We start from the raw sequence: 27,532 nt of genomic DNA, 5'->3' as shown, positions 1-27,532 counted from the left end.
GCTCCATGATCAAGGCACCCGTACGAGGTTCCAAAACGCCTCAAATTTCTTGACTTGGTCAGTGACCGTGTACTTTTTTCCTTTAAGGGTACTGCTTGTATGTTGTCTTGGAGCAACAAGACTTGCAAAGGGAAAACTACAATGCCTTCACGGGAATAAAAGCAAGCTTTATTGTACAGTCGATGTGTATCAAAAATAGCCTAGTCCACCCCTTCCCAGTCACTATTAGTTGGCACCTAATCTGCAGAGAATGCTTGTATCCCTGTAATGGCTCTTCCCAGGATCAGTGCATGGACGTCGTGGGTTCCTGCAGTGGAGGGGAAGAAGAAGAAGAGAGGCGCTTCAGTGTCCCACCACTCACTGCGTGTGTGGAGAAGGGAGGAAGAAGAAAGGGCACCTTCGTAGGTGTTGACTGCCTCCAGGTTCATGACGTGGCGGATGACGTGGTACTCATCACTGATGCCGTTGCCGCCCAGCATGTCGCGAGCGGTGCGGGCAATGTCCAGGGCCTTGCCGCAGGAGTTGCGCTTCACCAGGGACACCATCTCGGGGCACATGCTGAAACACCACCCTCCCTCAGAACGGGCTGTGCGACACCCCCTTCTGCTCACTGCTAGAATGGGGCACCCAGCTATACACTGCTACCACTGTGTTGGCCTGCGGTAACCCTCTCAGCTATCAGACACTACTCGCACCACTTGAGCTTGCAAAAAGAGGACTCAGCATGGAAAACAAAAACTGCAAGCTGTCGCACATAAAAAAATATGTCAGGGGCAGCTTATCTGCAATAAAACGCATATCACTGCTTCTTTTCTTTTCCATTTGTGTGCTGCATAGACGTGCTAGTGCACTGTATAGCTGTCTTCCATAACAGCGGCTGTTATGGAAGACAGCTATACAGTGCACTAGCATGTCTATGCAGCACACAAATGGAAAAGAAATGGAAAATCTTTTACGTGACAGAGCTGTTGTTTCAGCTTGTTGGACGGCATGTGCGCAATGTGCACGTCGTATTTTGAAAATATTCGAGCCAGAGTCTCACTTGTCCCCCGGGCGTAAGGAACGCTCGCGCGCTTCTGTTGTCCGATGAGTCAGGGCTCGGCAGGTTGCAGAGAGCAGCGTTGTTCGTTTTGCAGCAGTTGTCGAAGATAGCCATTCTTCTCGGGGTCGACGTGGACAGCAAGCTTCATCATCATCATCATCATCATCAGCCTGACTACACCCACTGCAGGGCAAAGGCCTCTCCCATGTCTCTCCAATTAACCCTGTCCTTTGTCAGTTGCCGCCACTGTATCCCTGCAAACTTCTTAATCTCATCCGCCCACCTAACTTTCTGCCGTCCCCTGCTACGTTTGCTTTCTCTTGGAATCCACTCCGTTACCCTACTGTGATGCAAACGGCTTTATTCTTCTGGTTGTGGGGGAGGGGCACTTGTTAATTCAGATCTTCGGATAATGCACGGACACTTTTCCCAGTCCCTCGAAGTCCGAATTGATGACGTTTTACTGCACTCTGAACCAGCAGGCTCGAAAATGGTGCTGCCAGTGGAGACCCGACTCACCTGCCCTGGTCAAACAGGCGTCCCACACGCAGGCAGGCTTGGAGGCCTAGCGAGATCTCGGTCACCATGTCGGCCATCTTCTTCTGTATCAGCTGGTTGCGTGCCAGGGGTCGGCCAAACTGCTGCCTGCAACCAACACCCGTGCCCCCTGGTCCCAGAGTGCTTTGCCACACCACAAATTTCACGGCAGAAATTCAGAAAACTGTCAACAGTTGTAAGAGTGGACAAAAACCACTAAAGGTGAGGGCACGTGCTTGTGAGCTATTGCCATCTATTTGCTGCGATGCTCTAATGAAGGTGGCCTGAATAACGTTCAACTGAAAATGCTTTCATGTTCTGGCATTTTTTCTAGGTCTTCCATGATTCTTAGTGAAACCTTGAAACAGAACCCAACTGCATGGGGACTGGAAATGTTCGAGTAAACTACAGTTTGACTAGGAGCAATGCGTGTGATTGAGAGGTAAATGCTCAACATGGTTTGTCACGTACTGACAGTATCAGATATGCTTATTATGCACCAAACACTTAATGAATCCTACAGGAAAGCTTTTGGGCAGGCAAGCTTTCCAGCAGGCAGGCTTTCCGGCATCATAAATGAATGGCTCATTAATGCTAACAAATACAATTCATGTTTTTGCCCTGTGAAGGGCAGACACAGGCCTAAAGTGGTAAAAAAATGTGAAAACTTAGATTTTACAAAAATGGCATATTCGGGTTCAATATACCCTAAACTCATCACCATCAGCCTGACTACGCCCACTGCAGAGCAAAGGCCTCTCCCATGTCTCCACAATTAACCCTGTCCTTTGCCAGCTGCGGCCCCCCTAACCCCCACAAACTTCTTAATCTCATCCGCCCACCTAACTTTCTGCCGCCCTCTGCTATGCTTGCCTTCTCTTGGAATCCACTCCGCTACCCTTAAGGACCAGCGGCTATCTTGCCTTCGCATCACATGCCCTGCCCGAGCCCACTTCCTCCTCTTGATCCCAACTAGGATATCCTTAACGCGCGTTTGTTTTCTCACCCACTCCACCCGCTTGCGATCTCTTAACGTTACACCTATCATTTTCCTTTCCATAGCTCGCTGCGTTGTTCTTAACTTAAGCTGAACCCTCTTTGTTAGCCTCCACGTTTCTGCCCCATAGGTGAGTACCGGTAGGATACAGCTGCTGTATGCCTGTCTCTTGAGGGATAATGGTAAACTGCCATTCTTGACCTGAGTGACCCTGCCATATGCGCTCCACCCCATTCTTATTCTTCTAGTTATTTCCCTCTCATGATCCTGATCAGCGGTCACTGCCTGCCCTAAGTAGACATACTCCCTAACCACTTCCAGCACCTCGCTACCAATAGACTGATTTCACCAGCAGTTGCACTACGTCACTGCTGCCGCGATGCACTCTGGGAGCCATGGTACTCCAGCCGGCGGATGCGTCGGCGCGGTGCATGGCTCATGCGCGAGGAGCAGTCCTGTTTGCGTCACCACACGATGTTTCTCCGCATGAATGCTGGATTTGTGGGACGAGTGGGGTCCACCCGAGGGGTGGCATGAGCTCCGACAACAGTGCAAACCAGAGGGTCCCGGATTTTTCGTTTTCTAGGAGAGAAAAAGTCCCCAAGACACAGCACAGAAGCTGTTCATGATTGAGGCAGCTGAAATTTAGCCATCTTGTCCCTGTTGATCAGTTGACGTCAACAAATGGCAAATTTCCAAGCTCTGGAGCTGTCTGAAATGCCTTTTACGCACTGGTCAGCTTTGGGGCAGTCTCCTGAATTGTTAAAAAGAAGGCGATTGGATTTACCTTCTTGCTGCATCGTCAAGCAGTCTTTGCAGTGATTTCTGCCTGATATAAGGTTGTAGTTGAATGAACAACTGTGCTAGGTTTTGTTGTCATATTCAGGAATCCACAGTGTACGTTTGATATGCATATTCACTCCTGATACCTCGAGCTGCCATACTGGCAATAGTGCTTTATTTCATTTCATGAGAAAGCAAGGCTATAAAACTGTGGAAATGTGGAATAATTCCTGACGTTTTGTTGCACATCGGTCGTTGGGCATAAGTGATATTGCCATTTTCAACAACATGCCGGATATCACCCACATTTTGCTCAGTATTTTCAGAAAAAAAAAGGCCATCTGGTGTTTACCCATCAGCCAACGTGTTCAGACCCGGACTGAGAAAATGGCGAGAGTGAGTCGTACGGGAGGCGCCCTGGCAGCAAAAATTATATCACCCTAAATCAAAAAGTAATTAGTGTTGCAACAGTCAAAATGCAACTATTGGTCACGAAATTAAAAACCATTCAACCCCAATTTGGCAAACTCAAAACCTCCTTGACTGGCTTCTCCTTTTCCCATTTTGCACTGAATGCAAGCATTTGTCACAACTCCATTTAGAAAAACAGCATAGCTCGCTTGCACTGCTCAGCTTCCCTGCTGGTGACTAGCCGAGCACATTGTGAATACACTTATGCGTTTACATGAATAAAAAATCTACCACATGGCCAGTTTTGAACAAGGACAACGATGAAAAGATAAAGACAACAAACGCAGTTTGACACAACTATAGTGAATGCCTAGATGAATGCAGAAAATATTTAAATGGCAAAATGAGGTGGCAAGAAATGCAAACAATGTCTGAAGACGTTAAAACACATGCTTTGCTATGTGTTTTAACGAGCGTAAAGCTGCTGTGACTGGGTATAATGCCAGTCAAGGTGCAAAGTAGAATGGGCTCTAGTGCAGACGACGCCACGGAGGACTACACTTCACTTTATTACCTTAAAGACCCCACTTTGGGGGTATTACATAAGGGGAGGGAGTACAAATATTAATTGAATATGATCGCCTGCATGATATTTATGAAGTGCATATTTAAATTGTCAACAAAACTTCATGGGCACGTGATGGCATCAACGTCGTGGGGAAGGCCATTCCAGTCTTTTGCAGTGCAAAGAAAAAGATGGCGGCTGGCTACTACCGGTAAATGCGCGCGTGCATAGTAGGTTTTGTGAAATCGGTCTATTGTGAACTGCTTTTTTCCTTGCGAGACTGTTGAACATTACTCTAAAGCATCCACCTACAAAGTTTTGAAGGCCTAATTCGACCTCCAACTACTAAAATATCGATATATTTGGTGCATCCAAAGCACCAAAATGGCAATTTGGAGCAAAAGGCAGCAGAACTTTGCACCCATCACTTCCCACAACTGCATCCCCGATGGCCGCTGTCTTGGTCTTGTTTGAAAGCTGGCGCTCTTCCCTGCATCCTAGTATTACTCACTACTATACAATCCCCTAGAAACAACCACGTTTTGCCCTGTATGAGGCCTCTACAACAAACTTTAAATGGTTGGCGCGCGTTTCAGATGCGATTTTTCTCAACTTCATGTTTTTTGGCAACATGACTAGCCTTACAGAAGTTTTCACTACATTTTTATGGTGCAATTTGAATTTATCTTACACTATTGAATTCAAAAGGAACTAAATTACGGAACTACGTTTTTACTGCTGAGTTGAACACACAAAATTGCGTGACCAATAATGTTGCCTGATTATATTTCATAATTACGGTGGTTCGACATAAGTGAACATTTTCATATATGGCAGTGTATCTCCATAACAATACACTACACAGCACAGCTGCACATGGCGAGTCTTCAGCTGCAGCTCCATTTATCAAAATTTATTGAGAGAATGTGTCTTGACCCACTGGCAATTACCTAATTAGGATTTAGTTATTGTCCCATAATACGGCAACTAACTGAGATATACTGAAAGTAATTACATTTTTAAAAACAGGAGGAAGAAGTACACACACACACCTAATTTCATCGTGTTAACTTTAATAATAAAAATTTTCATTTCAAGGCCAGCGTCTCCCCTTATCAAAACTTCTGTTTGGGCTAGATGGTGCATAGCTTATTTTGCAGTGAATTTAAACGCACAAGAACACGCACACAAGAAGAGGGGAGACACAAGAAAGGCGCTAATACTTCGTCGGATTTACTGACAGGCAAGAGAGCAAAAATGTATACATAAAAGGAGACATGCGCAGTAAAGGAACTCATCGTCAGTTCACAAATTGTGCTCAGGATACCTGTAGTCTGCCTGCATAGCGCCTGTCCTGTGTGTTTCCTCTTCTTTTGTGCGTGTTCTTGTGTTAAATTCATTTCAAAATAAGTCTCCCCTCAGGCTCAGCACGTGGCAACGATCACTGACATTCACTGCATTGGTGTTGAATTGGTCCCATAGGAATCAGTGTCAATGCATTGCCCTGTCTTCTATGCATGCCCTCTTTTCCCTGCAAGCCACACTCTTGCCAGGCCACCCCAGTGTGGACTCACCGGTCGAGTGTGTACTGGCGTGCCGTCTCCAGGCAGAACTCGGCCGCCCCCAGGGCTCCCCAGGAGATGCCGTACCGAGCACTGGTCAGGCACTGGAACGCCGCCTGCATACACACACCACCAAACACCTGCAGCAGCTGTACTGATCAAATCACGCTAAAAGGCACAGAAAGATGAAAACACAGATGGACGAAGCACATAAATGAAGGCTTCAATGATTTCCCGTTCAGTTTTTGTTTTCCCGTGACCTATTATGGTGGTGTCATCCAGGTGAGGCTTGCATCCTTCTTCTGGTTTGGTTTTGTGTGGTGTGGCCTTGGATGGCTGGGTCATTATGATGAGGGTTCCATTTGCAATGGTGACAGTGGGAAGCCAGACTGACAGGGTGCGTTATCTGGCCGCATGAGTTGGCGTGTTCCCACAGTCTAGTGTTGATGCACCTAGTGGTTTGTCCAATGGATCTCTTACCACATTGGAGCGGCACGCCATGACTTCCTTGTCGCGATCAACGAATTTTACTTCGTGAGCGATTTCGCAAGGCAGTTTTCATCTGTCGATGTTGTGCATTCTTGCGCACATTCCGATAAGCTTTCTGCGGGAAGAAAATACTACCAGGATATTGTGCTTGCCTGCGATCTTCTTTAGGCTATGTGACACCTTGTGGATGTATCGTATAACGATGGGCTGCACCTTTTCCCAAGAAGATTCTTCCTTTTTGAAACCTCGAACCTCACATGCTTCGTCCGTCTGTGTTTTCGTCTTTCTGTGCCTTTTAGCGTGATTTGATCAGTATGAAGCACCAACTAGCCCCGCTGCAATGTTTCCAGCAGCTGTGGCTGGCCCCACGTCTTAGAGCCTTGCTGCTTTGGCGAACTTCCAGAAGCCCAGATATGCGGTCATTGCATAGGACACTAATCGGTACACAACTACCCCAGCTTATGTGAATGAAGAAAGTGATGGGGGCACTTGAGCAATGAAGCTACTTGGCACTTCTTCGCACAGCTTGCACAGCTCTTTCCCAGTAACACACCATAACTTGAAAGGAACGTTAGTAGAGCTGCCTCAACTGCTGAGGCAGGCCACTGACTGGTGCAACATTCACACAACACAAGGAGTCTAACAAACCACAGCCATTATTCTTGCAGACCAGCTTGTCATCACCTCGTATTTGCTTGCCACGTTGCACTAGAGATAACCCACTGCGGTGTTTTGTATCGACCCTTAACCACCAAATTATTTTACGAAAAGCGCACCAAGATGGCTGTTGTCAGACCTAGATGGCATGTTCAAGGGACAAAATGCGTTTCGTGGGCAACTACCACCCTCTAGTGTAGAACACTCCATCCAATGTAATCGCCAACGGTAACTAGCCTGGCACTGGCAGCAACGCAACATTGGGCAGGATGAGTGCAACTCGTCACTGACGATATTGGCGGTCTCCCATGACGAGTACACCTCGGGGCCAGTGATTAACGGGTTAAAGATGCACTGAAGGGGAATCTGAACTCGTATTTTTGCCACGGGAGCTCAATCTACGCGTTCCCAGCATTCGTAGAAACTTTGAATTATTGCCCTGTGCGGCCGATTTCCCTAATTAAGTCGGATTAACGTCCAGCTCCCGCCTTTTTTTTTTGGATTCCCCACATATGGTGGTAGTAGTCAACCAACGCATAGAGTGCCTTTCAGGCAGTTGTGTGGTCACTTTGCTTTCGCTTTTATTTTGTTTCTTCTAGGTTTCCGTGAATAAATAGGTCTAGTCAGAGACTACATAGCTGCAAATTAGGCCCATAGAAATAAAAATACGCATGGACTCTTTGCTTTTGCCGATCACTACGTATCACTCTGCCGATGGTAGAGCAGCAAGCCACCACAGGACTGGGTGAAAGGTTGCTAGACTCCTCCCACCGTTTGCGGGGAATTTAACAAAAAAAAAAAGGCAGGAGCCCTACATTAATCCGATTTAAATTAGGGAAATCGGCCACACAGGGCAATAATTCGAAGTCTCCAAGTACGCTCAGAACGTGTAGATCGAGTTCCAGATTGCTCTTCAGTGCACCTTTAAGTTTTTACTGTGGTTGGTTACATTCGCTTCGGGATGAAGACCCTCTGCAATGACCTCTCCGAATGACCCCCATTCCCACCTTGAGCCCGTGGGACGAGGGCAGCAGAGCGCTATCTGGCACGGTGACGTCGTCCATGAGGATCATGCCGGTGGCTGATGCACGCAGCGAGAACTTCCCCTCGATGCGAGGCGCAGTCAGGCCCGGCGTGCCCTTTTCCAGCACAAAGGCCCGGATGACCCCGTCCTCCTCGCACTTGGCCCACACCAGAAAGACGTCTGCCTCCGGTGAGTTGGTGATCCTGCACAACAAATGATGACGATGCAACTTTCGACGATGCACGAAGAAAGACAAGACAATACAGCGCTGTATCGTCTTGTCTTTCTTTGTCCTTGTCTTAGGAGTGCGCTGTGTTCTTCCCCAAGATGAACTACCAACTAGTCCGCTCTTCCACCCTTGCAAGACTCAAGGGAAGAAAGGGACGGAACCAGCAAAAACTGGCAACTATATAACTTACAATTCCTGTTGATGCCAAGCTATCACCAGAACTTCATCCTTTACTAGATTCTAGATTTCAAGCAAATTAAGACAACTGAATTAATCATATTTCCAATATTCTGTCATTTCTGCTTATGCTCATGACGCAACTAAGATAAAAAAAAAAAGGAGAATATGGCTGTAACACACAATTCAACAAAAATACTAGGGGTGTGCGAATATTCGATAATTTCGAATATTCGATTGAATATCACGGTATTCGATATTCGCTTCGAACCGAATTCTCGGTATTCGAAATTTCGAAGTATTTGTCTCGCGCGAATAGTGTTACTGGGACGCTTGCCCGCTTGCTTTATGTGGTTTCGGTTACGAGTATTGCCGCATAGATGGCTTTTTTTTATTGCGCTTTCAATGCTCGGGGGTCAGTCAATACGCAAATTACGATCAGGCCGGGGTCCGAACCCAGCGACAAACGAAAGTGAGGGCGACGCGCTCTTGCGAAAGATCCTGCGTTCTGGCCGTCTTCGAACCTCTGCACTAAGGCTGCTATAAGCCGCGTCGCTGCCGCCGTGTCGAGGTAGACGCAATGAAGGAAGAAAACAGCCGACAGTCGTCTAAGCTTAAAAACAAGAAACCTCAGTTTATTGTCAGCGAACCCTTCATATACTCTGGCTGGCGGTGACGCTATCGATGAGCTCGGACGCCGCAAGTATTCGAACGCGGGCATCGCTTGGCCACGTTCACCCACCCCCTCTTTTTTTTTTTCCAAGAGAGCTGCGGAAAAGATTATCTGATAGGACAGACGCGAAGATAAACACGCAGCCAAGATAAACACATGCGAAGATAAACACATGCGAAGATAAACACGATGGTCCGATCCTTCAGCTTGATAAGCGAAGCAACGCTCTGGCAAACAGCAGCCGCGAGCTGATAGTGAAACGCAAAAAAAAAAATGCATCGTGCGACACGCCTTGTCAGAGTGACGGCATAGGCCGGGAAGAGCGCCATTTTGCCGCACTAAACCAGAGGGAGACAGAGCAGAGCCGACGTTTCCATACGAGCACCCCTCTCATAGCGAAATAGACGCGCCAATCTCCGGCCGCAAGGTGATGGCGATGCATTTGAGCCATGGGCGGCGCGTCCTGAACGCTCTGTCCCCGACAGTACGGCCAACCTATCGGTGCTGTGGGAGCTGTGGATACGCGATGGTGCGATGCTGCCAGTGCTGCTAGGAGGTCCGGTCAGCCTATGTTCCATTTTAGCATCTTTGGGCGCAGCAGTCCCATCGGCGTAACCGAAAAGAAGGCGCAATCCAAGCCAAGAAGTGAGGACCCTAAGCTATAGAAACGCAAGCAACGCAAGTGGCAAGTCGGTGCACCGAACGTGATTGCCTAGCTCAGTGTTGGACATTCGACCCGTTCGACCACTGGTCACCGGTAGTGCAGAATGTCCTTTTTTTTTCATTATTGTTCTCAGTGCTCTTGCTGCAGTGTAGTGCAGTTACTCCTATGGTTTCAGTTATTGGTTGTACTACTGGCACCGTTCTGTTATACTACTGTCATTTTTTGTATTGTATCTCTAATTTCTTATTAGAAAGCAGGCGGTATTTTTATGTGTTATAACTTTTTATTACCAAATTGGTAAAAATTGTTCTTAACTCACTTTAGGTGCTCTCTTAAAATTTTGCAGCATGGTTTTAAATAAAGCCTCAGTGCAGTATGCAATGGCATCGTGTGTTAGGAAAATAAATGGTTTTGGAAATGCCTACTGTCATTCAGCCTTTTTTTAGTGCCAGAAGTACTATTCGAACTATTCGCTTCGAAATTATTCGAAGGAAATTGCTATTCGCTTCGAATTCGCTTCGAATCAAAAAACCACTATTCGCACACCCCTAAAAATACGCAAAGTCGTGATTCTGCACGGAATTATGGGCAATTAGGGCCTAGGACTCGGGATTAATTTTGACCACCTGGGGTTCTTAACCCTTTCTTTACCGTGAAAAAAACAGCCGATTTTGAGTGCTTTAAAATAAAAATTATTTCTTCGAGAAGTGCTAAATGCACTGCACATTGTAATATATCAAACTGTAGCTTATTGATTATACTTCCAAAGGAAAAAGCGCCAGAGTTGAGTGTGCAAAACTTCTAGAAAATTTATTGGTTCAATATGCCGGTAACAGAAAAAAGAATACAAGCAAAACGAAAACAAGCCGCTGCACTAAGCCAGAAATTGATTTTAAAAAATTAAAATACACAAAAATTGCACATGTTCTTAGCTATTATTCCTGTGACTTTCAGCTGCGTACTTACATACCGTATATACTCGCGTAAGGGCCGCACCCCCAACTTGGCCACCGGCAATTCAATAAAAAAAGTGAGCTAAAAACTGTTTCATGCGCGCACAATTTTGGCCGCATAAAAATCACGACCATGAACGTGTCGTAACCCGCGCACCGTGCTCGGCCTGGCATCTCGCACAGGCGGTCCGTCATCGACACTAGCTCGCTCGGCGTTCGTGCCAGAAAGGATTGACAAAACCTTACGCTGTGCAAAAGCCAGGATGGGGTGCAGGCATGTTGGGTGTGCCTCACTGTGCAAGAAAATGTGAGTGGCGCGTTTTGGGGCGGTGAAGCACCGCTCCAAGCCGTCACAAGCACCGCACCTTAGGTGGATCCTAACTTAGGATCACGTGAAATTTTCCAGCAAAGTAATACATACAGGGATCAAGCAACTGCTAGCAACCTGGCTTACTGCGGGTGGTAATCGCGTAGGTCGCGCGGGCACAATCCACACTTTTAATGCACTGTGTATTCGAAGGATTCGTCGTGCCTGTGCTAATTCGGCATAAAAATGGGTATCACCACTTAAAAAACGAACGCGTAATCGGGGCTGCGCTGTAGCAGAAATTTTTAGTGGAAAAACGCTGGTTCCATGTAAGGGCCGCACCCCACGAGTACCGCTGAAAAAAAGGGCGGCCCTTACACGAGTATATACGGTATACACTGCACTTCCCGTGGCCTTTCTAGTTGTGCAATGCGACTGCTGTGCCACTAGGGAAAGCAGTCGCGTAAGGACACGAGATGTGGGACGTGCTGCACATTGCACTTGTTCCGAGTTCTGTTTCTTTTTTTTTTTTTTACAGCAGAGCTTGCAATTCCTCCTTTTTTCTTTTTTTTCAGTCCGCAGTGATTTTCTATGGTTGAAAATCCCTTACATTATCATAACCAAAATCTGCTGGCGCATTTTGAAAAACAACTTAGCAGTATGTTGCAAAGACCCTAAATCAGAAAAAAAAAAGCTGCTCTCATTATTTTCAAATCGAGCGCACTGCATAAAATACAACATGAGCAGCAAAACGAAATGCGCAAGCGTGCATTGATGTCACGGGCCTCTGAGGCAAAGTCTCAAAATTGGAACTGAAATCCAACGATCCTACATCTCTAACTCACCACTATTTATTTATTTATTTAATTTACCCACAGTGCCAAGCGGCATTACAGTGGGGGAGGGTACACATAAAAAAACAAACATAACATAAGCAGTGTCAGCCACGGAAACGAGTACAAATTGCATCAAAACAAAGAAAAACAAAAACAGATAAAAACTTCACTGCTCTAAAAAACAAAAAGAAAAAAAAGATGAAGAAGGAAGTGCCCAGTGTAGCTTTTTGCCTTTGAGGAGGGCACAGCGCAACAGACGCCATGGTCGCTGGCCGGCGGACTACGTCTGGTCAAAGTTTCATTTTTCCCGTCACCTCGTGGTGTTAGAAAATGAAAAAAAAAATCTGAAACCAAAAAGGTGGTGCTGTAGAAGCAAACTTAACGACGCAGGCTGTCCAGGAGCACCAATTTCACATAATGACCGATGGCCTATGATGCAGAGAAGGGGTCGTGGCCCTCATTGATATCATCATCATCAAAAATCTGCAGGCATATTTGGTAAAAATGTCCTGGCAGTACGCTCCAAAGACCCTAAAGCACCAAATAAAACCACTCGCATCATTTACAAATCAAGTGCACTACGTAAAATACAATGCAAACGGTAAAATGAAACACGTGGTGATGTCCTGAGCCTCTGAGATGAAGTCTTGCAACTGAAACTGAAATCCATGTGGTTGTCTAACTCACCACTACTGCACTAAAGAAAAACAAACAAACAAACAAACAACACAAAAGCCGATAAAAGTGCTTAGTTTAGCCTTTCACCTTTGAGGAGTGCATGGTGAAACGGACGCCATGACTGGCGACTAGCAGACTGCGTCCGGCCAAAGTTTCATTTTTGACGTCACCTCCTCATGTTAGAAAATGAAAAAAAAAAAAACAAGACTGAAACTTAAGAGTTGGTGTTACTGAAGCAAAGTAGATGTCGCAGCTTGTTCAAGAATTCTTGAATTTTTGGCGGCAGGTTCGAAACGTTGGTCATATATCAGCGATGGCTTATGGCCAAGTAAGGAAAGAGTTAAAACATGCGCTGACATTGCACAGCAAGCAGGCATTTTTACATTTTGCCTCCAGTGAAATGCCGCCGTCACAGCTAGGATTCAATCCCACAACCTCGGGACCAGCAACTGAACCCCAAATCTACTCAGCCATCGCAGCAGCATTTCTGATCTCAAGAATGTTCCCGCGCGATGGCATTAAGGGTCCCGTGTCACAGAAAAGCCGGCATCGTTGTTGGCTGTGAACAGAACATCCCAATGGAAGCAAAGAATTAATAAAATTGAGCTATAAAGAAAATTGGGCTAATATGGGTTTGGGCGGGAATCAAACTTTCAGAATGCGAGGCAGGCATGCTTACCATAGGCCACGAAGGCTCATTGGTTCAAGTTGAATAAAGGTGAACCTAGAGAAAGTGCTGTGGTCTTGCACTTAGTGAACTGCCCTAGAGACTGTACATGAGTAATTATGAGTGCACTAATTAGATTGTTGTGTGAGTGCAGTACAAACAAGACCTGATAAGGCTATCGCATTCAACTCTTAAAGGAGAAATTTAAGGGTCCCCCAAATTTTTTTTTCAAGCTGAATTATGTGGAAAAAGTAGAGTTCTGTCCTGCCATTTACGTTTGTCCTTTGGTGCTCCTTCTTCTGTGCTCCTATATATATCAAACTTAGAAGTTGCTGTTCGGAGCTACGTGGAGCATTTCCGCTATCATCCAGCTGTCGTACGCTTTAGTGTCAACGTGAAGCATGGCAGGCCTTCCAGAATTATGTAGTGGAGGATCACGGAACAGTCCAACCACAATCCAAGAGAACAGTCTCCATCAGCAGACAACCTCATCATCATCGTCATCATCAGCCTGACTACACAGCAGGGCGAAGGCCTCTCCCATGTCTGTCCAAATAACCCTGTACTTCGCCAGTTGTGGCCACTGTATCCCCGCAGTCTTCTTAATTTCATCCGCCCACCTAACTTTCTGCCGTCCCCTGCTACGCTTGCCTTCTCTTGGAATCCACTCCGTTACCCTTAAGGACCAGCGTTTATCTTGCCTTCGCATTACATGCCCTGCCCAAGCCCATTTCTTCCTCTTGATTTCAACTAAGATGTCATTAATTCGCGTTTGTTCCTTCACCTACTCCGCCCGCTTTCGATCTCTTAATGTTACACGTATCATTTTTCTTTCCATAGCTCGCTGCGTTGTCCTTAACTTAGGCTGAACCCTCTTTGTTAGCCTCCACGTTTCTGCCCCATAGATGAGTGCCGGTAAGATACAGCGGTTGTATACTTTTCTCTTCAGGGATATTGGCAAACTGCCATTCATGACCTGAGAGAACCTGCCGTATTCTCATTCGTCTAGTTGTTTCCCTCTCGTGATCCGGATCATCCTGACCCACCAGGTCTTGGAGCCGTTGAGGGTGTAGGTGCGGGCGGCTGGGTCGTGGCGGGCGCGGGTCTCCATGCCCCCCGGGTTGCTGCCGTGGTTGGGCTCGGTGAGTCCGAAGCAGCCCAGCAGCTCCCCCTGTGCCAGCCGGGGCAGGTACCGCTGCTTCTGCTCCTCCGTGCCAAACAGGTAGATGGGCAGCATCACCAGGGAGGACTGCACGCTCATGGTCGACCGGTACCCACTGTCCACTCTGCAGGGAAGGGCAAAACTCCACTCACCTATACTCCGTTTCATACACAGCAGGCAACGCTGCCAAAGCTAGCGCACCTGTTCGCGCAGGCCAAGTCCGCACGCAAAAAGTAGTTCGCCATACAACCAAAGCGAACACAAACATATTTCGTAGCGGCAAATCTTAAGTGCCGTGACTGGCACCTCCTGGACTTCGTTTTACCTCTTGCCACATTTTTGTCCTGTGACTCGTTGAGATTTCGAGAATCAATAAGTACACGTGGCGGTATGATACGCGGTTGGTAGGGCGAATCGCTTCTTCTAAATCCGCGCCCAAAAAGTAGTTCACACTCCGTGAAAATTATGGCCACAGAGCCCGAACACTGAGCACCTCACAGCTTCAACCCTGATTTTCAATGCTACCAGATGGTTATATATTGCTCTTTGTATTCGTCCAAACAATGGCCGGAGTTTCGAGAAGAACGAATGATACGTGGCGGAGTAATAAGGTTTCGCGAACGCACTATTTCAGCAACCGCTGCAGTGTTGCCTGCTATGTATGAAACGGAGTATAGCTATTAACATGGTGCTTTCCACCAGCCACAGAAAAACTCCAGTGCATGACTCTCACCACGTTGAACGTGTGATCCCCCATGTCCAGATCCTGGGTGCATATATCATAACCTTGGCCCTCCCAAAGACTGATTTTGAGAGGCGTAAATGTTATCGAAACTTGTTACATAAGTGAAAATGCAGAAGGCGGTCCCATAACTCACGGCTGTGGCTGTACTGTGCTTCTATCCATCTTTCCAACGATCTTAAGGGGGGAGCCTGGTCTTGAAAAAAAAAAAAGCTTTTATTAATCTACTCACAGTTAAGAAATCTTCAGGGTATGCATTTTTGTGTGCCGATTCTAAATATGTCATTTAATTTCATGTAAAGCAATTCCTTGCACACTTAAGGGTAAAACTGACTTCCTGCCTATCATAGAACTTAAGTCATATGGTTTTGAATTTGTCACTTCGGAAGTGAGAAGAAAAGTGTGTATTCCTGTTTCTGAAGTGGCAGCTTCAGTACCCTATAACTCAACTTCTATGATAGCCAGGATGATAATTCTACCCTTATTGCATTCCTTAGTATCAAGAGAACCTAATGACATACATTTCAGCGAGTTTCCCGCAGCAAATTTTCTTCAGAACTCTTCATAAAATACTTGTATAAAGAGTGCATAAGTGCTGAAGAAATTGTTTTAAATTAAATGACATATATAGAATCAGCGCACAAAAATACATGTGCCCCGAAAATTTCATGACTATAACTAGACTAATAAATTTTTTTTTGAAGACCAGGCTGCCAAAAATCCAGGCGCTAACAAACGACGACACAGAGGGGACACAGCACTTACTCGCAACTACAAGAATTTTTATTCAGAAGCTTCTATATATGCAACAAAAACCAAAAAAAAAAACCAGAGTAATCGCACGCCACATGCCGACCGATGTGCAGGAAACAATTAACGATATGATAGGCTTCAACTATCTCCCGCGTTACACGATCTCGGTGACGAAAAAGAACACCCGTTCTGGAAAAAATGGGAGAACATTTCTTCTTACGCTTGCTGCAGTTACGACAATGCAGAACCATATTGTTTGAAGTGTCACCTCTTTCCATGTCTCGAGCATGTTCCATCAACCTCACATTCAAACATCGACCACTCTGGCCTACGTACACTTTTCCACACGACAGGGGGATTTTGTACACCATGCCCACTTTGCACGTGACGTACGGTGTTCTGTGACTGACAGCACAGCCGCCATTTCTTTTCTTTGCGCCCTGCTCTGCCTTAGCTTCAATCGCATGGCATAACGTTGACAGTCTTTTGGGAGCCGAAAACATGACACGAATGCCATACCTGCCAGCGACTTTCTTAATCCCATGTGAAAGTCGATGCACATACGGTACAATCACGGGTTTCCTGTGTTCTTCTTTCTTGTCGTTTTTCCCCTGGCCCTTTACCCAGCGAATAACCTTCTCGCTGGCTCTGCCTTAAGCTGGGCACCATGTGCAGGTGTCAACGTGTGTACCTTCTCCTTGTCACATAACTAGAGTGCCAGAAGCATCTTGGCGTTCAAGGATTCTACTTCAAATTTTTAAAATCTTTTCCCAGAAACTTAAAAGACCCTTTCAGTTGTTCCGAAGAGTTCCACAAGGAAGAGGAGGAAAGGAAGGGAGGTTAACGGCCAAGCCCCAGGTGACACAGCAAAATTGCTTCACGTCGTGGTAGGCCAGGTGGAAGCCGGAGTTTCAGGTCAGGGTCCAGGGATTTTAAACGTAAGCTAAAAAATTTGCCAGAAGTCCACGCGGCAAGCGTGACCCTCTGCGCAAGTGCGTGATACCTACTGCAGCATCTGCTCTCAACACGGGGGTCGACACACAATCAGCGTTGTGGCGAGCGGTTCGCGCAGCCTCGTCCGCACGGTGATTGCCTGCTATGCCACTGCGTCCCGGAAGCCACTGGTAGATAATGCCGTGCCTTTTATTTTATTGATGGCAGAATGATGTATTTGTTGGAATTCCGTGACCAGTGGTTCATGGGCTCCACGGTGAAGAGCAGCTTGTAAGCCTTGGAGGGCTGCTTTGGAATCAGTGAACACAGATCACTGCTGGGGACTGCACTGACTGATATGCTCAATGGTAACACAAAGAGCAGTTAGTTCTGCACCCGTCGAAGAAGTCTGGTGAGACATCCTAACTCTGATATCTGTAGTCCTTGTGGGGATGACCACAGAGCCTGAAGAACTGACCAGGTTCACTGAACTGTCGGTGTAGATATGCAGCCAGTTCGTATAGTGCTCATGGAATTATCGATGAATAGTGTGCGCCCTTTTCCAAGATAGCCAGAGAGCAATTCCATGATGACTGAGCCAGAAAATCCAAGTTCACGAATAACTGTATACTGCTTATTGTGGCCCCAGAATAAGCAATAAATTTTGCAACATAGGTGTCCCCGTCAGCGGGTCAGTTGTCTAGGAGTCCTTTACGGCGTTTTTAAAAACCAGGCCAATGAGCCCAACAACTGTCAGGAAGCAATACATTTCTGACATGCTGACAATGACTCAGGCTTTCAGCCACAATATGCACGCAACGTCAGAGGCGCCTCACTTCTGGCATACATATGCGTTCGTTTTGCTCACAGTCATTGAAATGACTCCCTCATCAAAGAAGCAGTCTGTTTCTTGAGCCCCAGGTGAAGTTTTGCACCTGTGAATGGTCCAGAGTGTGATGCATCAAAAGAAAACGCAGATGGTGAGAAAGTACCTTAGCTTCACTTGTTTCCGTTCCGCCATGCGCTCTTGTGTGATGAGCTCACCATGTCTGGTACCAGGCCAGCACTGTCTGTCCCTTCTTCCTTCAACAATGAGCTATAATCTTCCGATTCCAAGTCTTTCATGTAACTGGAGTCAGACGAGCCACCACTCCAGTCTTCTTCTCCAATTGAAGTTCCCGCGCGAGCCGCCATCATGGAAAAGCTATGAGTGCAAATAATGCAACTTTCCTGCCAAAACTACTGCCCGAAACAAAGTAAACCAACAAAAAGAATGTTTGCATAGATTAACGACAGATGGCAGCACCTCTCAGAGATCTGGCGCAACCCTAAATCTCGAACGCACCCACAGGCCCACATTAACTCTGTGGGACAGCAGCACACAAGCATACCCGTACGCCGATGGCACTGAAAGGGTTAGGTGGCACAAAGTAGACGATGTGTAATGCACTTGGCCAAAGCTTCTCCAGGCTGCTCTGCAATTTACAAGCATGCGGTGGCCACACTGTGGTGACTCTCAATGGCCTTGCCCTGCTTTGCAGTGCTCCTACTGGGGCACTCTCCTGCATTGATTAGGATCTCTCTCTCAAACTGGGCAGCTTGCCCCTCATGTGATCAGCCAAGCACAAGCAGCCTATTGCTCATCAGGAGAGAGATGGAATTTAACAGTACTGCATACTGGGCGAGTTGGTTGACATACATCTTGCAAAATTTTTAGCGTGAAAAACATGGACAGAAAGAGTAGACGACACGAGCGCTGACTAACAACTGGAAGTTTATTCGAAAACACGCAGAAATATAAAGGAAGAAGGTGCGATAAAATCAATCAAAAACCAAAAGAAGAAAACTAAACACAACAATCACGGCCAGCCCCTGCTATCAACGCGCAAAGCACTTGTCCAGATATGCTACCTCTTTCTCCCGTATAGCGATAGATGGTTTGGCCACGCACGTGTTTTGAGCCTTAGCGATACTGTATGCCTCATAGATTTCCCAGCACAACACGTTGTCATGCTTGTACACAATTGTAGTGTTGTGAAGTTCCGGCGAGCACATGCAGGTCCCGAGTTCCTTCAGTGCAATACGTACAAGGTTCGAAGAAACCAGTTGCCTACAGTCCAGTGAGTTCTTGTGCTCCTGCAGCTGCACATTAATACATCTGCCCATCTGACCGAAATACACCTTCCCGCAGGCCAAAGGCACCTTGTACACAACCCCCTTTTCGCAGGCGGTGAACTCGCTGGCATGACTGACAGCGCTCTTCCGCGGGTCCTGTTGAGGCCGGGGCTTGTCTAGCCTGTTTCGAACTGCCGCGCACGCTCTCCCGACCTTGTGATCAGCTGAAAACACCAGCTGCACGTCATGCTTAGCTGCGATCTTCCGTAATCGATGAGACACCCTGTGTATGTATGGCATACAAGCCATCTTCTGGTGTGGCCGGTACGCTGGTGCCTGAACCAAGGGGGAAGCCTCGCGTTTCAGTTTTAGCATGAGTCGCTCTGTAAGCCGGGCAAGATGCTCTTGAGTGTATCCAGCTTCCTGCAGTCTGGCCACTTGCCTCAAAAAGTTGTCTTTCTGTCGTCCCGTCTTTTGCGCTAAAATATGCCTGTGAAGTCTGAACACCAACTAGACCAACATTTAACCCTTTTGAAATGGTTGAAATTTTCTGAAAGTGTTATAAAAACCAATGGAGGCCCGGATGTCCATGCATGATTCATGGCATGGCAACAAAAACAACACTGCTGCAGCCTCTGCTGCCTACCTTGCACTGAGCTGCACCACCAACTTCAATGGTCAACCATTTGTGGTGGCCACAGGGACACAACACTTGAGAGTGCATCCACACTCGGACCCGAGAGACTGTGCAGTGATGAGGCCCACCTCTCCACCTCGCGTGCCGTGAGGCCGTAGGCCACGTAGGAGGTGCCCGCGCAGCCGTAGCCCTGCAGGGTGCTCCCCAGGACCCCCAGCTGCCCCAGCTCGCGGATGATGTCCCGGTCGAAGGTCTCGTGCCGGTTGGCCAGCAGGACGCGGGGCTGCAGCCGGGCCTGGCAGTAGTCACGCACCGTGTCCCGCACCAGCCGCTCCTCCTCCGTCAGCTGCTCCTCCAGCAGGAAGGCATCCCGGTGGTCGAAGCCTGCGCCCACCACCACCAGACTGGACTCAGAGAACGCGCCCACAAGAGCTCTCCCTCCCTCCACGAGGAAGAACAACTGCCAGTCATGTACCAGTAAGTAGACGTCAATGAGACTTGTGAAACAGAGCCTGTAAAGGAGCAACAGCACAGAGAGCCACATAGCACACCACAGGGGGTTCCAAGAATCATTTAACCATGCGATCTAACATTGCCTGAATCCACCTGATGGTCTTTGAGCTCATGACGCTCATGTTGAGCTGCACCAATACAGTTATGAGCTCAGCTCTGTTGCACTCACCAGAGTGGAAGCACTTAAATTTTAACTGGGATTTTTCAACATTTAAGCTGGAAAAATCATGTACTGAAAATTTGTTCAGATCCTGAGAAGAAACTTTGTTCTGTGTCGAAGGTTAAAACTGGCCTCACAATCTGCCAAACTAACTGCCTGCTGCCTGCTTAACATATGTGCAGCCAACATTAGAATATTTTAGCATTATATGAGATCCTGTGGAAAGTTGATTAATAAAAAAAAAATCCTGAAAGCATGCAAAGAAAAACAGCTCGCTTTATAATGCCCAGATATACATGCACTGGCTCGTCACAGGGATGCTGCATTATGATTATGTGCCACCTCTAGCTGAATGTTGGCACTTGACCAGGTTGAAATTTTTGTTTCAGTTTTCAAGAAATTCCCTCAATATCAGTAGTTCCCCTCACTTAGTCCACTAACGAACTAGGTACCTAAGGTCAAGCAATAAATATTGTTACAAAGTCCCGAATCCATGCATTAATGAATATGCCAGGCTCTTCGTTTTTGGGTTTTTTCTTTTGTTCAGAACTCAGAAGGGTAAAAATTGGGCAATATTTTTTTAGTTCAAATTCAGCTACAAATCAGATTATTCGACTAAAAGGTCCACTATTTGGGTTTGGGTTTTATCAGCTTTCTTTCAGCAGAAGGCAGTTTACTATAAGCACAATTTTTCGTGCGGAACATAAAATGCCATATTTTCTTCAGGTTTTATCAGCTTTCTTTCAGCAGAAGGCAGTTTACTATGAGCACAATTATTTGTGCGGAGCATAAAATGCCATATTTTCTGCTCATCATCTCACGACCAACACGGAAATGGCAGGCTACACCCCAATCAACTCTGCCAAAGCACCTTTTTCCTTCTCATCTGCTGAAATTATTTTCTCCCAAATGTCCTGTGCAGTTCTCCTAGGTCCGTGCAAGACCGCCTGCCTTGTGCACTGAAAACATGCGTTCAACATCACAGCAGCCATTTGAAACCCAGTATAGCACCTTTCGGCTGGACATTACTAATGGGATAGCGCTTGATACAATGATGCCATTTTTCTTGATTTTTTCACGGGATTTGCTAAATGTGCATTTTTTCAAATACCTGTTCCTAGCCTTTTTCTCGTTTCTCTTATTAACTTGTACCTGGCTTCTTAACTTGTTTACTTCTGCTTTCAGCCGTTTGCATTTTGTGTTGTATATTTGTTAAGTTTTCTTTGATGAATCCTCCCCCTATGTAATGCCCGCATTGGGCCTTTAGGGTATTGAAATAAAAAAAAAATAAAAGATGTCCGTTGAAAACCTGCTTCAGCCTCTCACTTTGAAATTGTAGCTATCGAACTTATCTTCAGGTTAAGCCAAGCTGCAGATAACAAATGCTCAAAGAGGTGTGAGGTCACCTCTTGAACGACAACATCCGCCCAAGATATAAGCACATGGTGTTGGCTAATTTTTCATACGGCATGCTTTACTTTGTGCAGGAAAAATATATGTTCTCTAGAAGGCGCAATTTCAGGTACAAATTGGGTTGAACCTGATTTTTAAGAAATGTGTTTGAGGGGTTTTACCCGAAAATAAAGAGCCCTATATATGGATTAATTCTCGCTTTCTGAGAACGATACCAAAATGGAATGATTTGCCAGCATCTCTCTTACAGCCCGGTACTTCAACAACATTTGAAAAAGCACTTCCACTTAACACTAAATGTTCTGTCAAGACAATACCTCTCTGTCTTTCCGCTTGGTGATTGGATCGTTAAAGGCAAACGGTAGAAATGCACCTTTATTTTTTTTTTGTAATTTAACTGCACTTGCATTTTAAAGTGATCAGATCATTAAAAATGCATCGCTGAAATAAACATTCAAACAATATTGTAATAAATTATGTTCTATGAAATGTGACTTAGTAAATGGTTTTTTTGAAGTGATCATGTTACTATTTTGATGTCATGTTAGTAAAACGGTGAGTTGAGTGAGCTGGTACATACCATATTTTCCGGTGTATAAGACGCACCCTTGTATAAGACACACCCACCATTATGCAGGCTGTCATTGAAAAAGTTGGTATATAAGACGCACCCGTGTATAAGACGCACCCAGTTTACCCAGTTAGGCTAGTGAGACTTATTTAAATACGCTTGCGCGACCATCGCAAAATGCACTGTACCTGTCAGAAATTCTTAAGCAATGCTAAGTCATACCCACCCACGTTTCAGCAAAAAAGAAGGAAAACAAGAAAGAGCCCTCCCATTTATGTCCATAACAACATTTTATTTTACCTAACAACTTCGAAGTCTTTACCTTCAGACGTGCTATCAAAAAGTTCGCCCATTTCTGGAGGCAACGCGACTGAAACACGCACTACATACGTACTACGTACACGGAGCAAACAAAGTTGCAATGTGTGACTAAAAACGAACGCCGACTTCTCTTGGCAATGGCGAGAAGCGTGATTGTCGCCATCTTTTGGCATTTTACATTACTTTTGCTTAGGGCCTCTGAAACGACCGCGAGTTTGTGATTCTGGAAGTCGTCATCCCCGCCGTTTCATGATAAAGTTCACCTAAAAAAGTTGCGCACGGCGGTCCCTGTATTGAAGTATTTACCGTGTTACAACCGCGTTATTGGTAGTGATATTTTTTTGGTGAAAAAAGCTTGAGCATAAACCTGAGTAATATCTAAACTCGCAACAAAAACGAATAATTCGCATATAAGATGCACCCCTGTACAGGACGCACCAGCAAGATTTTTGAAAAAAAAGCCGCGTCTTATACACCGGAAAGTACGTTACTTGAAGAAAACAGCGCAGTAACAGGGACCAGAGAGAAGACTAGACAGACGCCAACTAAGGTGCTGGCTGTTAAGAGAGTACATTTTTTGTGTTCCTTTTCAATAAACCTTCAGTTGCTAGTCAGCACCTGTCCCATCTTCTCTCATGTCCCTGTTGCTGCACTGTTTTCTTCAAGCATTCATCCCCCCCTGTAAGGGCCCCATGGCCAACAGTAAATGTAAATAACACACAACCTCATCTCCTGTGTATGTGTTTTTTGTTTGCAGGTGCTGTATTAGAAGCCATGAACCAACTTGCCCAGCAACAAGTACTGCAGGTTTGCAACATCGGGCAGGCACACAAGTGGTAAACGCCTTTTAACTCATATGGCCTCACATAACTAGCTTGACATAACTAAGTCCTCTCACAATGGCAGAGAGGCAACAGGAAAGCAGGTGACTTGCACTCAAATGTGCTGCTTACTGTTGCTAACTGCGCTGTCATTGCTTTGTATTATAGCTTGTGTTATGAGTATTTCTAAATGACCTTATGTCTTAACACTACCTTGAATAGTTTTGTTTCTCAAACCTAAAAGTTCTTTCGCGCTTCATACTTTTCTGCTATATTGTTTAGTTTGTATTCTCTTCACTTCGAAATCTTGTGTAATGATGCTGCTAAATACACACGTTAGCTATTGTTTTAAATAACCCGTTATGTATACCATTCTGTACGAATTTGTAACCGCTCACTGCCTTCTCTAATGCCCTCCAAAGGCCATGAAGGAACCTGAAATAAATAAATAAATAAATAAATAAGAAGACGATGCATGGGCCTAGCCATGCATTCCACCCAGGATTGGTCAGCTGCATGCCGTGCTTATGCGTGCATACTAGAGAATGATGCACTTATCAGCAACTGTTCCGATTCCAAACAGGCACTCAACTAAGGCTAAGGCAGACAAGTCGAAGTCTTATGATGGTGTTTATGCACCAAACTCCACTCATCAGAAGAAATAAGTCTAGAAAACATATGAAAAACGAATGCGGAGGAAATTCATCACTCCAGAGACCACTCACGTTTTGCCGATGACGCAGCCCGTGCTGAGCAGGAAGAGGTTAAGGAAAGAAGGCATCAGAACAGTCGCAGCCTCACAACAGCAGCGGGAGCCGTGTGGGAAAAAAAATATCAAAAGAGCTACTACTGGGGCTAGTTGGAAATACATTCTTGAAGGGATTGGTGGGCGCTATCAAAATATGGAAAAGAAATTACGGAAAAGGAAATACGGAATTCAGCCTGTGTGTTCGTCCCTTTTCCGTAATTTGATAGCGCTCACCAATCCCTTCAAGAAAAAAGATTATATATATGTCCCCCCTCGCAAAACATTCTTTCTTGGGAACAGACTTTAGCTGAAAAGCCATGGCTGCTAAGATTCAATGGCAAGCACCCATGCCCACAGTGACAATGCGCCAAGAACGGCTACCAATGTGCACAGCAGGACTGCGACAACAAAAACTTCTCGGCATTACCATCTGTGGCATACAAATGCTAGCCAGTTAAAACTTACTCTGTGCTTGTTTCCAATGTCTTCTTGGATACCACAAGCTTCCACCAAGTCTTTTTCCAATGTGACGCAAGACTTTCCAGCATGAATGGGCCAAGCAGCAAGGCAGCCTTATCACACACTGCAGCAGTTTCTCTCAACCAGGGCAGATAATGAGCTTGTTGCACAGCAAGGAGCTCAAGGGCCTTGCACAGACCTCAGTTTTCTTACACTGCTACCAGTGGCCACTGTAACAACACCTCCTAAAGCTAAGTAACGATATGACGGCACGCCGAGAAGCATTGTAATGCATCAAGTGCTTCCTAGCTGGCACATTTTCAAGCACACTTGCAGACACCCATGGTCATGTCGATGAAGCTGTTTATTGCGCATTCAGAGATGTGCTACACAAAATCAAACCTTTCAAGAAGGATCATCACAAGTGCATGAACCATTCCCATGATCAGAAATTGAGCAGCACCAAGGAGCAGGTGAACAACCACTTCAGCACACATGGTGTATGTTATCCGCAGGCCAGTCTTGTACACATTACAGACAGTAAGCAACTGACTAGAATTACCGCACTTGAAATGTGACAGATTTCAGTGGTCAAGTACAGCCCTTCAAAAGTAACTGAACAATTACAAAAGAGTAATAGGTCACTATTAAGGACAGCGCAGCGAGCTATGGACAGAAAAATGATAGGTCCAACGTTAAGAGACAGGAAGAGGGCAGAGTGGGTGAGGGAACAAACGCGGGTTAATGACATTCTAGTCGAAATCAAGAGGAAGAAATGGGCTTAGGCACGGCATGCAATGCGAAGGCAAGATAGATGCAAGGCAAGGTAATATACTGCCTTAATTCTGTCCCTCTATGCACAACTCCATTGGCATGTATACCTGTAGAAAACAAATGTTATATCTAATATTATACAACTAAACAACCCATATTACTGCTGAATTTTTAACAACACATAATTTTGAATTAGTATTTATTTCTCCAAGAGGCGAGGGGCACATTTAAAGCCCATAGTTATGGGTGGAAACTTTCATTTTTAGGATTTCCAGGAATTTGGCTGGATGCTTAATTAGACGACTTTCTTGGCTTACTACGTAATTCAGATTTTGGCTTTAGAGTTATAGTGACGAAATAATTTGTGATCATGGAGGAAATACAGCACAGTAAGGGCTGCAGGACGCACTCAGTCACGCAGGGTAAATGTCCCACAGTGATCACACCTGCCGACAGTAAAGCCAGGCCACCACCAGCTACTTTGAGCACAACCTGAGTCGCTGACTGGAAATTGGCAATAAAGCACTCGGTGTCTGTACCACATGTGAGTTCGGGGCAGTTGCACGTCCTCACCGGTACATGCGCTGCGCGCAGGTGCAACCCTCCGGCAGCGCGAGTTGACCAACTTGCACTGTCACCAGCGAGCAAGGATACAGGGTGGGCTCTGCCCGGTCACCGCGCATCGCAGCAGCGTCCGCACCGTCACCGAGCGAAGCAGCATGGTCATCGCCCTTGGCTGTCCTTCGTTCTGCCGCAGCTACAGGTGGTCGATGCTACGGCAGGGCTGTGGCATGTTGCAAGTTGCGCGTCCGCGCCGAGGGTGGCGCCCCGGTCGAAACGATTGCAGCGATCCTGGTATCGGCGGTAAACGGGGCTGCAGTTAAACCTAATAAAAGTGAAATTTTTCGACCACTATCAATAATAAAAACATGCTTATGAACTAAATTATAACCAGCCATAGGTATTAAAAATAAGACATCAAAGAAATTAGTTGCGAAGATGACGACGCGGGTAACGCGGCAGCAGACGACAAGCAGACGACGCACGGTCAGCCGCGCAAGCAAAAACGGCGACATTCGCACTGCAGCAGCGTCATTGGCGTCATGTCGAGTCACACAGTGAGCTTTTCTTGGAGTCTTTATACTAAGAACTAGCACTGCAGCATATTATGTTGTCCCTAGCCCAACGCACTGTGATTTCTTCTACACGAGTCAAAGGTTGAAAATTTTCTCTGCCTTTCTCTGCGTGTGTTTATTCATAGCCACAGACTGATGCGTTTCAATACAGGTCAGATGTTTTACTTCTCTGCTATTTACCTAAATCTCTTACAAAGTCGCGTACAAACGTATATTCAGTCATGTAGCATTTTATTATGTATACTGTACCTTGATACCTTTTTTTATCCCCTATATATTCTCTGTGCGCTCATGTCTGCTAGGTTTACATAATGGCGTTTTTTTTATTTTGATTTTTAGGATGCCTTTTACTGATACTGCAATGTCACTCATACTTAATATCACTTTTTGGACATCGATTGTCACTGCTGATGTTCTTTTAATAAATTGTTCTTTGTACAAAAACCATTTACGCTTTTCGTTCTCGATCGAGCGCAGCTGCTAAGCAGTCGCGCCGCTCGCCTCCATACACCATGCTACATCAACAGACACATCGAAATACAAAAGCGAGTGAGCAGATTCCGTAAGTACTTAGGAAATCAAGCGTGAATGCAGCGCGGGATCAGTTAATCACCACTATTTACAAAGCTTGGATCGAGCTAGCGGCCGCCAGCACCAGGAACGCGCGGGTACAGTGCACTGTAGCGCGAGCAACCGGCCACTACCAGCCGCCTAAACGCGCGCCGCCATATTGGATTTTTGATGCGTTTACCGCCTCTCCCAGGTGCCGCCACCATCGCCTTCGAAAAAAAACGTCCCCATTGGCTCTATGAGAGTGTCACTCCCTTGGCTACGGGCCCAATGAAACTGCCCCAGGTGAGGGCACGGGACGGTCCCGCGGTCCGGAGATAACGGAACCACGCACCACTCTAAGCGCAAGTTGACGTCACAGTGACGCCAAGATGGCCCACTTTCTTATCTTTTCTCTTCGCTTTTTTTTCTGCAAAGATTGGGCATTTCATTAGATGACGTATACTTTTCAAC

The 27,532-nt window shown here is 46.1% G+C and overlaps 1 protein-coding gene across 2 annotated transcripts; it reads right to left on the bottom strand.

Moving 5' to 3' along the window:
- Window positions 1-146: 146 nt before the first annotated feature.
- LOC149325847 (glutaryl-CoA dehydrogenase, mitochondrial) lies at window positions 147-27,423 on the bottom strand. Of its 2 annotated transcripts, XM_089562606.1 has the most exons (10): window positions 27,345-27,420; window positions 26,028-26,152; window positions 24,118-24,141; window positions 19,722-19,977; window positions 14,298-14,537; window positions 8,051-8,270; window positions 5,910-6,013; window positions 1,562-1,687; window positions 398-558; window positions 147-307 (listed from the first exon to the last, which is right to left on the bottom strand). In XM_089562606.1, the coding sequence occupies exons 2-10, from the start codon at window positions 26,098-26,100 to the stop codon at window positions 237-239; spliced, it is 1,275 nt and encodes a 424-aa protein (XP_089418732.1). In that variant the 5' UTR covers window positions 26,101-26,152; window positions 27,345-27,420; the 3' UTR covers window positions 147-236. The 2 variants fall into 2 exon arrangements, with proteins under 2 accessions (XP_089418732.1, XP_089418733.1); XM_089562607.1 differs by lacking the exon at window positions 1,562-1,687 and having other exon boundaries at window positions 27,345-27,423.
- Window positions 27,424-27,532: the final 109 nt, after the last annotated feature.

The sequence above is a fragment of the Amblyomma mixtum genome, chromosome 10 (assembly GCF_055824585.1).
Source record: "Amblyomma mixtum isolate Tamu chromosome 10, ASM5582458v1, whole genome shotgun sequence".
Classification (NCBI taxonomy): Eukaryota; Metazoa; Arthropoda; class Arachnida; order Ixodida; family Ixodidae; genus Amblyomma; species Amblyomma mixtum.
This window is presented reverse-complemented; position numbering and strand designations above follow the sequence as displayed.

Bases quoted from the DNA above. Each gene is read 5' to 3' on its own strand.
- LOC149325847 (XM_089562606.1), bottom strand. From the start codon at position 26,100: ATGACCATGCTGCTTCGCTCGGTGACGGTGCGGACGCTGCTGCGATGC. The intron at 19,978-24,117 runs GTGAGTGGTCTC...TGGTGGGCGCAG, and splicing joins GGCTGCGTCATCGGCAAAAC to GCTTCGACCACCGGGATGCC. The intron at 308-397 runs GTGCCCTTTCTT...CCTCCACTGCAG, and splicing joins GGCAGTCAACACCTACGAAG to GAACCCACGACGTCCATGCA.